Source organism: Sebastes fasciatus, chromosome 20 (assembly GCF_043250625.1).
Source record: "Sebastes fasciatus isolate fSebFas1 chromosome 20, fSebFas1.pri, whole genome shotgun sequence".
Classification (NCBI taxonomy): domain Eukaryota; kingdom Metazoa; phylum Chordata; class Actinopteri; order Perciformes; family Sebastidae; genus Sebastes; species Sebastes fasciatus.
This window is the reverse complement of record NC_133814.1, coordinates 19,310,537-19,323,924: the sequence shown is the minus strand read 5'-3', so window position 1 is coordinate 19,323,924 and position 13,388 is coordinate 19,310,537. Positions and strand designations below refer to the sequence as shown.

Genomic DNA, 13,388 nt, shown 5'->3' with positions numbered 1-13,388 from the left:
AGGAGAGCGACAACATAAAAACGCGACTTTTTCTCCCCATGCACGCCTCTGTTAGACAACAAAGGTTTACCGCAAGGTCACATGAGGACTCCTCATTAGTATGAGGCTGGTAGAGAGAAGATTTCTGCTGAAGAAGATTGATGCAGACAGCTGTTCCTCTTCCTCAACGCCGCTGTCAGGAGAAAATCCTGTGTTTCCAAAATGTCAGCGAATCCAGATCAACAATAATGTTTTTTTTTTTTTTTAATCATACAAAAGGAGCTGAGATAGTGCAAGAGGCATAACACTTTTGTAACTCCCGACAGTCCTGTAATGTGAGCAGAGACACTAAAGTCACATTACCTGGAGTTTATGATCTCAGATTCTGTGTCTATTAGGGCTGGGTATCGTTTAAAAAATGACGAAGCCAGTACCAATATCAGTACCCTTAAAGTGATATCGAAACCAATAAAGTACTTCATTTGATACCTATTTTGTGAATGGAAGCTGTGTGTGTGTCCCCCCACTGGCTAGCTCACGGAGCTGTTCGTTCTCTCTGTTCCCCAGCTCAAAGCCGCTCCACTTGAATCGCTCCAAAAAAGAAACAAGCTGCGTTGTATTTTATTAGGGCTGTCGGCTACCAAATGTCATTTGAAGCCTCTATTGAGGTTTTTCGGATGAAGCTTTGAATGTATGTCATCATATTTGTCATATTTCATAAACGTGTTGTGAATTTTGTAAATGATTAAATCTATCTTTGTTTACCTGTTGACTTTTGGACTTTACAACGCTCTGGAGTTATTGGAAATGTTTGGATCACACGAGTCTGAAACAATCCTTAGCAGCCGCCGTGCGCAATACACTGATACATTCTGAGTTGGGCTCGCTCAGGCATGCTTCGAAACTCATGGTGTGAGTGATACCGGAACGAGATTGGAGCGGCAGATAAGGCGACGCTCCAACTTTTTTTTTTTTTTAAATCAGCTCTGCGCTCCATCCAGAATCCTTCTGCTCTCGCTCCTCTCCACTAACGTGCTTTGACAAACATCAAATAATTGATTGCAGGTATCGTTTGACTGGAGAAGTTTCGATACTACTTGGTACTGGATTATTTTGGTCGATACCTTTAAGGTATTGAGTATTGATACCAGCCCGAGTAGCATCATATACACATTAGCAAACCAACAATGCAGCGTCTCTGTTTACTGATAAACTCACAGTTAATTGCGGATCTAAGAATGCAGCAACATTGACGTGGGAGGGAACAAGAAACACAAGCTGTCAGACGATCATACAGTCTTTTAAACAAATCTCAAAGTTGGCCAAACTAGTCTGGAAGCCTGTAGAAGTTGCTGATCGTCTCTTGCCTTATTTTACTGCAAAATATAAAAAGGTATGTATTCCTGAAAGGAGGATGTAAATATTCAGAAGGCTTATATCATATTTCGCACCTCAAGAAGATAAAAACAGGTTTGCAGTGCTTCTCTTTACAGGGATATACAAGGATTACTCAGTAAGCGCTCTGATGCCAACAAAAAGACTGCAAAGTGCTCGACCACACAAAACATCAATTTGCTCCAACAGTTCACTCCGAGCGCTTGCTTTCACGCTGCCCTTGTGTGACTATTTAAAATTATCTTTGTGTTACCATGAATAAAAAACATAAGGACGGGATGTACTCCGTATTCAAACAGGTTGTTGCTTTGGGCGAGTAAAACAATTAATTTGAATTGGAGTCAAAGTTAGCCTGCAGTGAATCTGTCCCTTCTTCATTCTCGCTCTCTTTCAGGCTGTGGCCAAAAAGCACTGAGAGGGATGAGGAAGCTTTCATTTTGGCTCTAATTAAAATGGTGACTCAGTCCTGCATACCAAAAAAAACAAAGAAGCACAATGAATCAAGCGCAGAGGAAAGCAGAGCAGACGTTTAACACGGTTCTGTTTGGAGTAGCTGTGAAATCAGAGCTAGGAGCATTCGAGCGCTCACAGGCAGCAGACAATCCACACTGAGACAACCACAATGTTATGAACACAGTCTGGAAATACCAACACGTCCAAGAGGGTTTAAAGTAATAGTCTGTTGGGATTTATAAACATGTGTGAAGGCTGGGGGAACACTAGAGGCCAAAGTCCTTAATCCACGAGCCACAGGGCAGAGATGGGGATTTCCTTGGCTTAATAAGTGTAGATCTTCTCAGCACCCTGGGAAATTACTCCGCCAGACTGACAGCAGAGCAGTAAACAGAGCAGAGATGGACTGAAATGTACTGACTGAGTGACAGTGACTGATAGAAGGGGATTGAGGAAGAGAAAGTAGGTTAGAAGGAGAAAAATGATAAAGGACAACCTTTGAGTAAAGGCAAACGTCCAACATGTGGAGACGTGTAGAGACCAGGTGGAAGGATCGAAGGACGGCAGGAGGTACCGGAGTCCTACTTTAAGTGATGTATGGTTACTATCGTTGGGTAATCTGTCTTTCAAAGTCAGAGGCTGTGCCCCAAAGCTGGTTTCAAAATCCAGGGTCTACTTGTCTAAAATACGTTGAAAAATCTATTTTTCTTCAGTGAGATGTCTTTTTTTACGTTGGCATATTAGGGCAATTGTACGTAAAATAAATAAGTAAATAATAATTACGGAGCCGGGGCGAGGGTGGTAATTTTACAAGAAAAAAAAACGGATATTCTCTGAGATTAAAGTGGCAAATCTACGAGAAAAAAAAATCAAATATTTGCATGATTATTAAGTCATAAATATTCAAGAAAAAAAACAAATAGTGGAGTGCAAAACCGTGGTAACGCCAGCCACCGTCTGAACTTCGTTGCTCCTAAATTATCATGTTAAGGAAGGCCTCTGAGCGAGGCGGAGGTTCTGAAGTATTAATACACACGTTTTCTTTCATGTTCTTTTATGAACATAAGTAAATACTAATATTGTAGAAGTGACAGGAAAGTAGAGACGAACAAGGGATATGGTTCCTTAAAAAAAAAAAAAAAAAAACTTTCATTAATCCATTATTTTTTCCGAGTTTTTTTCTCGAAAATTTGCCACTTTAATTTCAGAGAGTATCAGAGTTTTTTTGTTTCTTGTAAATTCACGATTTTAATCTCAAGAAAAAAAAGTTTTTTTCTCAGAACACTGTCCCCCTCCCCCGGCTCCGTAATATATATTTTTAGCCTACAGTGGCCATAATACGTCGTCATACTTTTTACAAGTAAATGTGAAAATGGTTACTGCTGGAATTATGTTTCTCTGGGCTGCACATAAGCAAACGCTCACAGACGTCATTAGGACATGTTCGCGTATGTTTCTTTTATACTCGTACAGATTTGGGGTATGTTTCCACTAGGAAGCAGTGTCGAGTTTAGCAAAACACAACGTAAAGAAGAAGCACAATTCCAGCTTCAGAACGGCACTTTGTAGAGAAAAAAATTAAAGACATCAGGATGTGAAAAAGACGCAAATGCGTAATTGTAGTATAGAAGCTGTTACCGTTCTGCGTGAGCTTGGTGGAGCAGACCAGGGTGGCGATCTGGAAGGAGTCCTTGCTGATAGTGCAGTTGCCCAGGTTCTGGGTGTTTTTCCCGCCGGTGGAGTAGCCCTTCTCCTCCAGCTCCATCTTTGTCGCGGGAAGGTTCAGGTACAGAGAAGAGTCCTCCAGCTTCTTTGCTTCTGCCTGGTTTTCCAGAAAAAGACGAGAAAAATCAATATCTGTTGTTTATGTAGTGAATGAACTGTTATGTTCTATTACTGTGTTTTTTTTTCCAAGATGTGTTTTCCTATCTATGCTATCACTTTTTCAATTAAGTTTTTCTGCCAGGTGTTGCATGTGAGAACAGCAACTTTGACTGACAACAGCAACGCAAAACATAAAGAAAAATCTAATTGGGGGGATTTTTCCTACATTAACTTTTCAATTAAGATAAATCTGCAGAGTGAAGGCATCATTATACAAGGGATTTTAATTGGAAAGTAATTTCATTTCACTGAGGGGGTTGATGCAAACCAACCGTACAATTCTCCATAGAAGGCACTGAAGCTATTATTACGGCAGTTACTAATAAGACAGGCCAATTTATTCACCCCTGACTCATCTGTGTTGTGGTCACGTGGGCCGGCCCGGCAGGCAGGCAGGCAGCCAGAAACAAACACACCAGGACACCACAGATTGACTTCTAACTGTGTTATTTCACAATCACCTTGTACACGATGAGATCATGCTCGCCGTCCCTCAGAGTCGTCCCATCGTACCGCATCAACTTCACGAAAGACAAGGCGAATATCTTCTCTGATTTGTCTTTGGCTGTGGGAGGAAGAGAAGAAACACATGAGGAAGACAACCAGATACGATGAGAGACTTTCCTGTTTTGTGTACAAAAGTGTACTTGTGCTTTTTGTGTATATTTGCAAACTAATAGACGCATCTTCAGTGTGCGTCTTCAGGAAATCAAAGACAACACGCTGTTAGAGACAGGCTCCGTTGCAGTAAACCACGCCGCAAGGCTGGCTTTACAACAAGTCATTAACAAGCCAGCAGACAAATGAAACAGATAATCACAAATGTAAATCTCGGCACTACAGGCTCCGAGTCGGCTCCTGAGTTGGCACAAGAATCGACTGTTCCCTTCTGATGTCTGTATTAATGCTGCGACTGTGGCTGTGCATGAGTTGTTTATCTATTTCCGACTACATTAAGAGCAATTACACATGGGGAGGTGCAATGATACAAGCTAATATATGCAGCCTCTGAGCATTGATTCAATCATTATATAAACATGTGATTTGAAAAATCAGAATTCCCTTTTTTAAATACTGATGTTCAAGCAACAGTGTTTGGATTATCATGTGTGTCCACTTCCTGTTTGCGTATGAATAAACACTTGATCTCAGGGCTGCAGCTGTGAACAGTTTGTGTAATCCCGCAAGGGTGCCGAAAGGATGCTCGTTGCTTGTGCGTACGTGCACACACACACACGCGCGTGTGCGACTGACTGTGTTTGGGGCTGTCGAGAGGAAGCGCCGCATAAACAAGCAAGAGAGTTATGACTTTGTCCTGTAACCAAGCGTTTGGATAGGGGCCACATATATCATCACTGTGGATCAACAAGCTCAAATTTACGCGCAGGGAGACGTGATTCATCGAAGTATCTCGTGTATTCTATCTGCATAAATCCCCTCATTGGTTTGCTGCCTGCAGCCTCGCCGGTGAATAATTGCTGGGCTGGCTTGAGAGGAACCAGTGGAGGGAAAACACTTTACGCGTGCCACCCAGTTGAGAAAAATGTATTAGTGACTTCCTGCGGAGAGGAGAAACTCTGCATTTTTTGGGAGGGAATAAAGGTCACTTTCAGGACAGAGCTGATTTTTTTCAAGCCGATCAAAGTCAAGTTTGTGAGGAAGTTCTGCAGACTTCCACCTCTAAGGTGGGCCGTCACTTCAGATTTATGTTGAGTGTGCTGTGCCACATTTCTAAAGCCTTTCCTCTACCCCACTCACCAGGTAGTGGCATAATGACAGATGAAACAGAAGTGAAAAGATGGCGGGGATCTCTTACAGCCACGGCGGTGCATCTGTGATAGCAGTCATCAGTCTGATGAGGCCTGACAATGACTAGAGTGGTAGTCGGGTGCACTGTGTAAGAGCTGGCCTGATTCTGAACCAGGGGGCTGAGAGACACTGAGCACATGAACTCTAGTAGTGGCCTTGATGAGCAGCTCTGTCACTCTGTGTCTCTACTAAAAGTTCAGCACTAGCTAGGAGCAGCGAAGGAAGCGGGAAGGACACGAGCAGACGACGGCAGAGTGGACTTCATCTGACAGAACAACTCTGTTTCACTTTTCTTCAAAAACTCTTCACATGTAGAGAGATTAATATTCCCCTATTTCCTGGAAAAGTAAGTAAGTAAGTAAAATCAATTTATATAGCGCTTTTTTATATCTGGTCAGCTACTTAACATGGGTGTCAAACGACGAGGATTGGTCAAATATTACATCCAAATTACGTAGGTTGGAGAGGGCAGCAGAGGAAAGTGGCCCAGTACTTTGTATAATCATGTGGGCAACCTTTTCTGGAACAACAACCAGAGCCTCTGTTTTATCAGCATTGAGCTGTAGAAAGTTTTCTGCTGTCCAGTCTCTAATAGCATTCAGACAGTCTAGGAGCTAAAAAAATCAGTGCTTTACCAGTAGACATATTCTAAGGTACTGTGATATCTACATTCTAGGGTTAATATCACAGAGTACCTGATTACGCAATAGGTCAAATGAGTCACACTAGTAGTGTCAGGGTTTGGAGTATCCCTGCTGGCGTTTGCACCAAGTGCCAAAAATTGCAGTTCCTGAAATGGCCACTTGAGGCTGACTCCAAAAGCCTTCCAATCCCCATAGACCTCCATGTTATAGCAGAAAAAAACATGTTTACAGCATGGTACAAAAAACGATTTTGGTCTCTGTAGCTAATTTCCCGGGTCATGACAGCTGTATTGGGGGTGAGTTTTTATATAACTCACCCGTTTAAATTATATTAAAGCTTAAAGTTATACATAATTAAGGGCGTGGCCAGAGTGACAGGTTGGTGCCCTCTCAGGTTGCTGTCTGCTCAGCTGGGCTGCCTCAGCTCCACCGACGACCTACTTCTTTGCCAATTTTTGGATTCGCCGGGAGTTAGACTGTGTCGTCACTGCCGAGATGGCGACGGCCAGAGCCACCCACTTTGAGCTTCACAACCCGCTCTTCAGAAACCTAGGGGTGACGCCACGGCGACTACATCCATATTTTATACAGTCTATGGTTTGCACGTGTTAACGTCCTACCTACATTAACTATTATTCCGTGTTTTGACAACAATCATTTACACACTGGTATTAAAGTCTGACACATGGTGACAGGGAGGATAAATTGCATCAGTTGTCTTCCATTACTTGTGATCAAATGGAGATCCAGCAGAGCGGTAGATGCAACAGATTCTACATTGTTTACAGGCAGCCAAAAAACCCCAAAAAGATAACTCAGTCAGTGCAGAAACAAAGCAGCTTAACGCTTGCACAGATGCAGACAATCAGAAACTTGGAAGATGAATGACCAGGTGTCTCTATGATGGGATACAAGAGTAAACACGCTCACTGACAAGGGGAAATACAAGGCGCACACACACCACACACAAACCCATACAATCGAGCCAATACGCTTTTTCGACACATCTCTCTATTGTCAATTGTCAGTGACAAGTTAAAGTTTGGCAGCATCAGCATGCCCCTCCAGTCCCAGAGTCACTTGAGGTGAGCGAGTTTCTAAAGTAACCATTGCAGCAGGATAACAGCAAGTCACAGAGTTTCAAAGGCATGCCTCGTAACAGCATTAGTCCCCGCAGAGTCGAGGTGCCGAGCATGACAAGAGGCTCTCGAGGTAGATTATAAGCCAGCACTGAGCTCTGAGACCTGGTCATTTTCCCCAAACCACCTGCATGTAGGTGAGATGCAAATAGAGCTGAAGGATTTTGGAAGTGGAGGATGACAGCAGCTGTATATTTACGAGGGGAAAGGTATACGTCCCCGTGCCGATATCCTTCCAATTCTGTTTTCCTTTCCTTGCCATATGAATATACTGTTTAATACATATACACCTGTCATGGTTCCCATTACCCCACCGCTCCTGCTGCTGGAGGGATGGCCTCGCCATGTGTCAGGCAGATGGGACGGCAGGGCTGCCAGTACCAGGCTTCCCTGCCCTCTACACCCCCCGAAAATTAGAAAGGATGTTAAAAAACAGAAGGACACACAACACTGAGTGCATTCAGCGAGACACTGGTCCCAATAAACAAACGAGTCCCCTCGGGCATTTTTCACAACCCAGCTGTAGTCTCTGACAAGCCACTCCATGATGCTGCTTTGTGCAGGGGCAGACTAAGACCTCTGATTAATGTGACAAAGGGGTGAGCTTCAAAGTATTTATCACAGTGCAACACATCTGCTCCGATTGGGTGTGTTCCATTATTTTTTGCTGCGGATAGATTAGCAGCCAGTCGTGCAGCCGGTCACCGGCAAAAACTGATTAGTCACCGATGACATTTGTACTCACAGTCCTGCGATGAGCGGTGGCGAAAGGTGAACCGCAAGTGGCTCCGGTTCACGTCCTCGATAGGGATAGCAACCTGAGATAAGGGGACAGAAAGGGACCGTGTGAGACATCTACAGTACATGAACACAAACTCACAAAGGAGATGTTTTTAGGGACACGCTGGGAGCAAAATGAGCCCCAAATTCTAGATTTTCATACTGTATAGAAATTAATTGAAACTAATGGCAAGTAATACGGTTTACAACAGAGCTCGAGACTAACGAGACAATAGAAAATTAGTTTGTGACTAACTAAGATCCTCCCCGGGACGCCTCCGCGACGAAAGCTAATGGAGCTAAACACACAGCAGTACTGAGAGTTTCTGTTCACAGCATGAAGCTTTAAACAGTAAACTGCAGTTAAATGTGACAACACAACAAGTTTACAGCAAATAAATGTACTAAAGTACTTCCGCTGCGTCCAGTTTGGAGGTAAAAGTACTTTGAGTTTGGAGTTACAGACACTTCAGTGTTTACATTTTACCAAACTTCTGTCACAGATGAAAGTAACCAGATATTCCTGTTCTGTACTGAAGTACACTGCTGAGGTACTTTGATAGCAAAAAGTGTATGTAGCGGTTATTGATTACAAACTGTTTTACATAAACTATATAAAACAATAAGACACAGCAGTTAACTCAGATATAATCTGGATTATTTTAAAACCAATCCTGTTAATCCTGTATTTTTTAGCGTGCCTTTTTTTCTATAGAGCTAGAAAAATAAATATAATTATAATATATATATATGTTTTATTTTATTTTCATATTTCTTTAATTTCTTTCATTTTGAATTTATTATATTTTATTTTTTAAATATTTCTTATTTACTTATTTATTGTTTTAATTTCATTATTATTATTATTATTATTATCATTATTATTATTATTATCATTATTATTATTATTATTATTATTATTATTAATAATATTACAATTTATAGATTAGATTTGATTAGATTAAATTATTGTAGTAATTTTTCTTAAGGAAAACAATAAAAAGCATGATTCATATATATATACCTGTATATATTTATTTCCTCAACATTGTAATGGTGTTTTTATTATGCAACACTAACAACTAACAACTATAGATGATAATAACACAGTCAAGAAACAACATTTGGATTTTGGGACATCTCTATACATTTGTGCTGCCACCACATTAACCATTTAATCTACTGTAAGGTTTAATATTCATCACTGTCTTTCTATGTTTCAAAGCTTTATGGTTGAATATCCAGCAGACACCTCAGTCTCCATTCTACAGACTACTGCTGATGGAAACCTGCGTTGTGATGAATAATGGATTTAAGACTGATATCAAAGGGTGGTATTGCAGTCAAGGTGGAAAATAATGACTAGAATATGACTCGGGGATAACAAAGAGGAAACAGAGGGGAGGTAGAAGTAAAGAGAGAGACACACCTTTATTGTTTCAAACCAGCGTGGCTGCTTCACTTGGTAGTAGATGACAGACTTGTACTCATTGATCCCCTCATCTCCAGCTCCGGGGAAGATCACACACTAGATACAGAGAGAGAAAACGCACGGATGAAGTTATCAAACAACACGTCTGGTTATCTGGTTGTACTGGCATGGCTGTAAGTTCGTTCGAAGTGGCGAAAGCCTGATGGTTGAGCTATTATCACTGTCAAAACATTAGCACACTCGCAGCAGGTGGAAAATTGACTACCGCTTATTTCATGAAATGTAGTCCCTGGGGCACAAAGCAGAATGGCCTTTAAAAAGCCTGGAAGCACTTTATGCATGCCCACCTGCCTGTTGGCTGCCAATCTCATGACAGCATGCTGGAAATAGGAAATAAATTACAAATTAATTATTTAAGAAGGAGGGGCAGTGGCTCCCGTGCAGCCAGAAGTGGAGGGAAGCCAGGCGCAGGGAAGCAGACCAGCTGGTGCTGGTTGATCCAGCCATGTAAATCGGTCTTCCTAGTGGGTCCCCTGAGTTTCTACAACAGGTCAGGGTGGCTATGTAAAGTACTACGCGCCCCCTTGGGAGATTTGGCGCGAGCACTGGAGTGACAGCGGATGGCACGCATGCCTCGTTTTCTATCAATCTGCGCTCAGCCAGCATATACCTCTTTCCTCCCACTACTCCAGCTGACTCCCTGGCCTGGTGCTGCTAAAATACTCCAACACTAATGGCTTCTGACAACCAGCAATTATGAGGAATAACAGGCCCCGTCTCCCCCAGCCACGCCGAGCAGATCTGGGGGGTAGGTGCTAGCTCGAGCAACTCTTCCTCCTTCACTGAGAGGCCGGGAGACATGACAGCTTCGGATTCTGGAGAGACGGAGAGGGGTGAGTGGCCGAGGTCTAGCTGCAGGTGAGAGGGGGTTTTTGTGGAAGTGTGCTAAAATGTCAGGGTGATAAGTCACTGTCCAGCCTCTCATTACACAACATCACAAATCCTTTTTGAGACAAAATCCAGAGGCAGAAATAGACTGGAGGAAATAAAAAGGCTGAGACAGAAACATCCAGAGAGAAAGCCACAAAAAATGAAACTTGCAAAGTAAACCTATTATAAAACTTCAGCCTCAATGTGAGTAATTACATTTTGCTATGTTCAAGTGCCTCGTGTATGGATCCTTCTTTATTATATTATATCAGGGGTCTCGCTACCCGTTTCTGAGTGGCTCGCTAAAGGTTCAAAGAATATCTACATAAATGTAATCACACAAAGTCACTTTGTAAACCTGTTTAAATTTCTATCCAATCAAATTCAAAGACATCCCGCCCCCGCTGGACACAAAATGATTATTCGCCAATCACCTGTCAATTAAAGGAGTTACGCTGCTTTCAGGTTTCGTTACATCAGTGACGCCGTAAGCAGACTAGCAAACGCACACCAGATTTGATAATGACCGCAGAAAAGGACAAAAAATATGCTATTTTCATGAGGAATGGGTAACAGTTTTTTGTTTTTTTCCACGAAGGCGAATGACAGATGTGTGTGTCTCATTTGTAGTGTGAGCGTGTCAGTCGGTAAAAGATGTAACGTCGTGCGCCACTTCACCGAAGTCCACGGCAACTTTTAATAAAGCTTTCCGGCTGGTAGCGGTCTACGAACAGAGAAGGGAAAGGAGCTGGAAACAACGCTTAAAAGGCGACGGTCTCTGTTTATCAAGTATCGAACAAACACATATAGAACAAAACAGAAGAGAAGTCAAATATTGAGAAGCACTAACTTCTGTTTTTCATCTTTGTTTGTGAGATATCTAAATAAAAAAGATTTATCCATGTAATGCATCACAAATTATACCACGATCGCAACATCCAAAAATAATCCCTTCTTGTCTAGCAATGAGGCAACCCATCGTTGTCTGTATTGTCAGATACTGCAACATCTCACAGAAGCCACGATTCATCGCTGCTTTCTGCTACTTCAGAAGTGCATTTACAGCATAATCACCACTGATCCTCACGCTTCCTGCCTGCTGAGCCAAATCACCGACGAAGCCTCTCAGTCTAATACTAATGTGTATAATTGAGGCAGCTAAGGCTAATAGCGCTCTCCTCTGATTGGCTGTTTGCAGGAGGCCTCCCCATGATCACGGATGTGCCATCTCAAATCAATCCTCCATCATCAGCCCTTGTAACTTCCACTCTCACTCCAACTACACAGGCAGTATGGAAGTAATAGCATTAATACCTGTAGAAAGCCTGGCAAGAAAAACTGAAACTGTGCCCCCCAAAAATCACGACAATCAAAAGTCTCAAAATCAAAAACTGAACATCGACAGACACGTGAGCGCACACACACATCCTGACCCAGTTCCTCCACACACACTCCTCATGTCAAACTCCTATAAACCTCTCATATCCCCCTTTAACTGATGGCCTCTGCAGAACAAGAGCTAAAGTCAAGCAGAGTGTGACAATAATTAAACATCAGAGGAAGGGGTCACCGGCTCGAGACCCGAGATGAAACAACGGCTTTATTAGGACATTAGACACTGATGGTTTGGCACATGATTCAAAAGAAGACAGCTATCTGGACCAAAAGTCCATGAAACGTGCTCCAACTTGCAAATTGGCAGTCATTGTTTGTGCCTGTCTGGATTGATTTTCGAGAGAAATTCAATGCATTTAATGATGTTAAGCTGCAAACCTGCACGTCAGACTTTCCTAATCCAAATGGAGATATGGTGTGGGAAACTCGGAGAGGGGTAATAAATTTCTTAATAAAGACAGGATTTTTTAATTAAAAAAAAAATGAACAATTAAAAAAAACAAATAGACAGGGAAGAATATTATACCTCCAACTTCATAAGCAACGGTAATTATTAGGGCTGTCAATGTTAACACGATAACGCGTTAACACAAATTTGTTTTTACGCCACTAATTTCATTAACACATTGACGCAACTTGCGATTATCAGGTCTTAGCGGGTTCAGTTTTAAAGCTAGAGTGAAGATACTGGTATATGAAACTAGAAAACCTAATGAATCCATTGGTTCCAACCATGTCATACTAGCTTGTCGCGAAAGAGGCTAAATAACGCTCCAAACTTTCCCTGAATTTTGGGGAGGAAAAACTGTCATGGCCATTTTCAAAGGGGTCCCTTGACCTCTGACCTCCAGATGTGTGAATGTAAATGGGTTCTATGGGTACCCACGAGTCTCCCCTTTACAGACATGCCCACTTTATGATAATCACATGCAGTTTGGGGTAAGTCATAGTCAAGTCAGCACACTGACACACTGACAGCTGTTGTTGCCTGTTGGGCTTCAGTTTGCCATGTTATGATTTGAGCATATTTTTTATGCTAAATGCAGTACCTGTGAGGGTTTCTAGACAATATTTGTCATTATTTTGTGTTGTTAATTGATTTCCAATAATAAATATATGCATATGTTTGCATAAAGCAGCATATTTGCCCACTCTCATGTTGATAAGAATATTAAATACTTGACAAATCACCCTTTAAGGTACTTTAAAAAAAAATTTACGCACGATTAAATATTTTAATCGATTGACAGCCCTAGTAATTATTATACCAGAAGGGATTTCACATCTCTCATCACTTTAAAACTTTGCTGCCCATATTGCCTGTCTGCATGCTTGGGTCTGTAACTGCCTCTGACAAAGATAAAGGCTGATTCCCGCAGTGGTGAGCCACATTTTGGGGCCGGTCAATCAACCACAAAGCACCGATATTGCATTCTGTCACATTTGACGGGTGGCAGCGGCGTACAGTCTGGCCTGTGTATCACACTGCTTTATAGGAGTCCTGGTCAGTTAAGCAGCGTGCTGAGCTGTGTGAGATTAAAGAAAGCC

The 13,388-nt window shown here is 42.1% G+C and overlaps 1 protein-coding gene across 4 annotated transcripts in view; it reads right to left on the bottom strand.

Annotated features, from left to right (window-relative positions):
• The window catches only part of dock1 (dedicator of cytokinesis 1), a 214,321-nt gene that overhangs the window by 155,885 nt on the left and 45,048 nt on the right, over window positions 1-13,388 (bottom strand). For all 4 annotated transcript variants that reach the window (XM_074619550.1, XM_074619551.1, XM_074619552.1 and 1 more), the window contains exons 15-18: window positions 9,513-9,611; window positions 8,049-8,121; window positions 4,173-4,276; window positions 3,466-3,649 (exon numbers count right to left, since the gene is read on the bottom strand). In XM_074619550.1, the coding sequence (XP_074475651.1) occupies window positions 3,466-3,649; window positions 4,173-4,276; window positions 8,049-8,121; window positions 9,513-9,611 (460 nt within the window). The remainder of the gene's footprint in view (window positions 1-3,465; window positions 3,650-4,172; window positions 4,277-8,048; window positions 8,122-9,512; window positions 9,612-13,388) is intronic.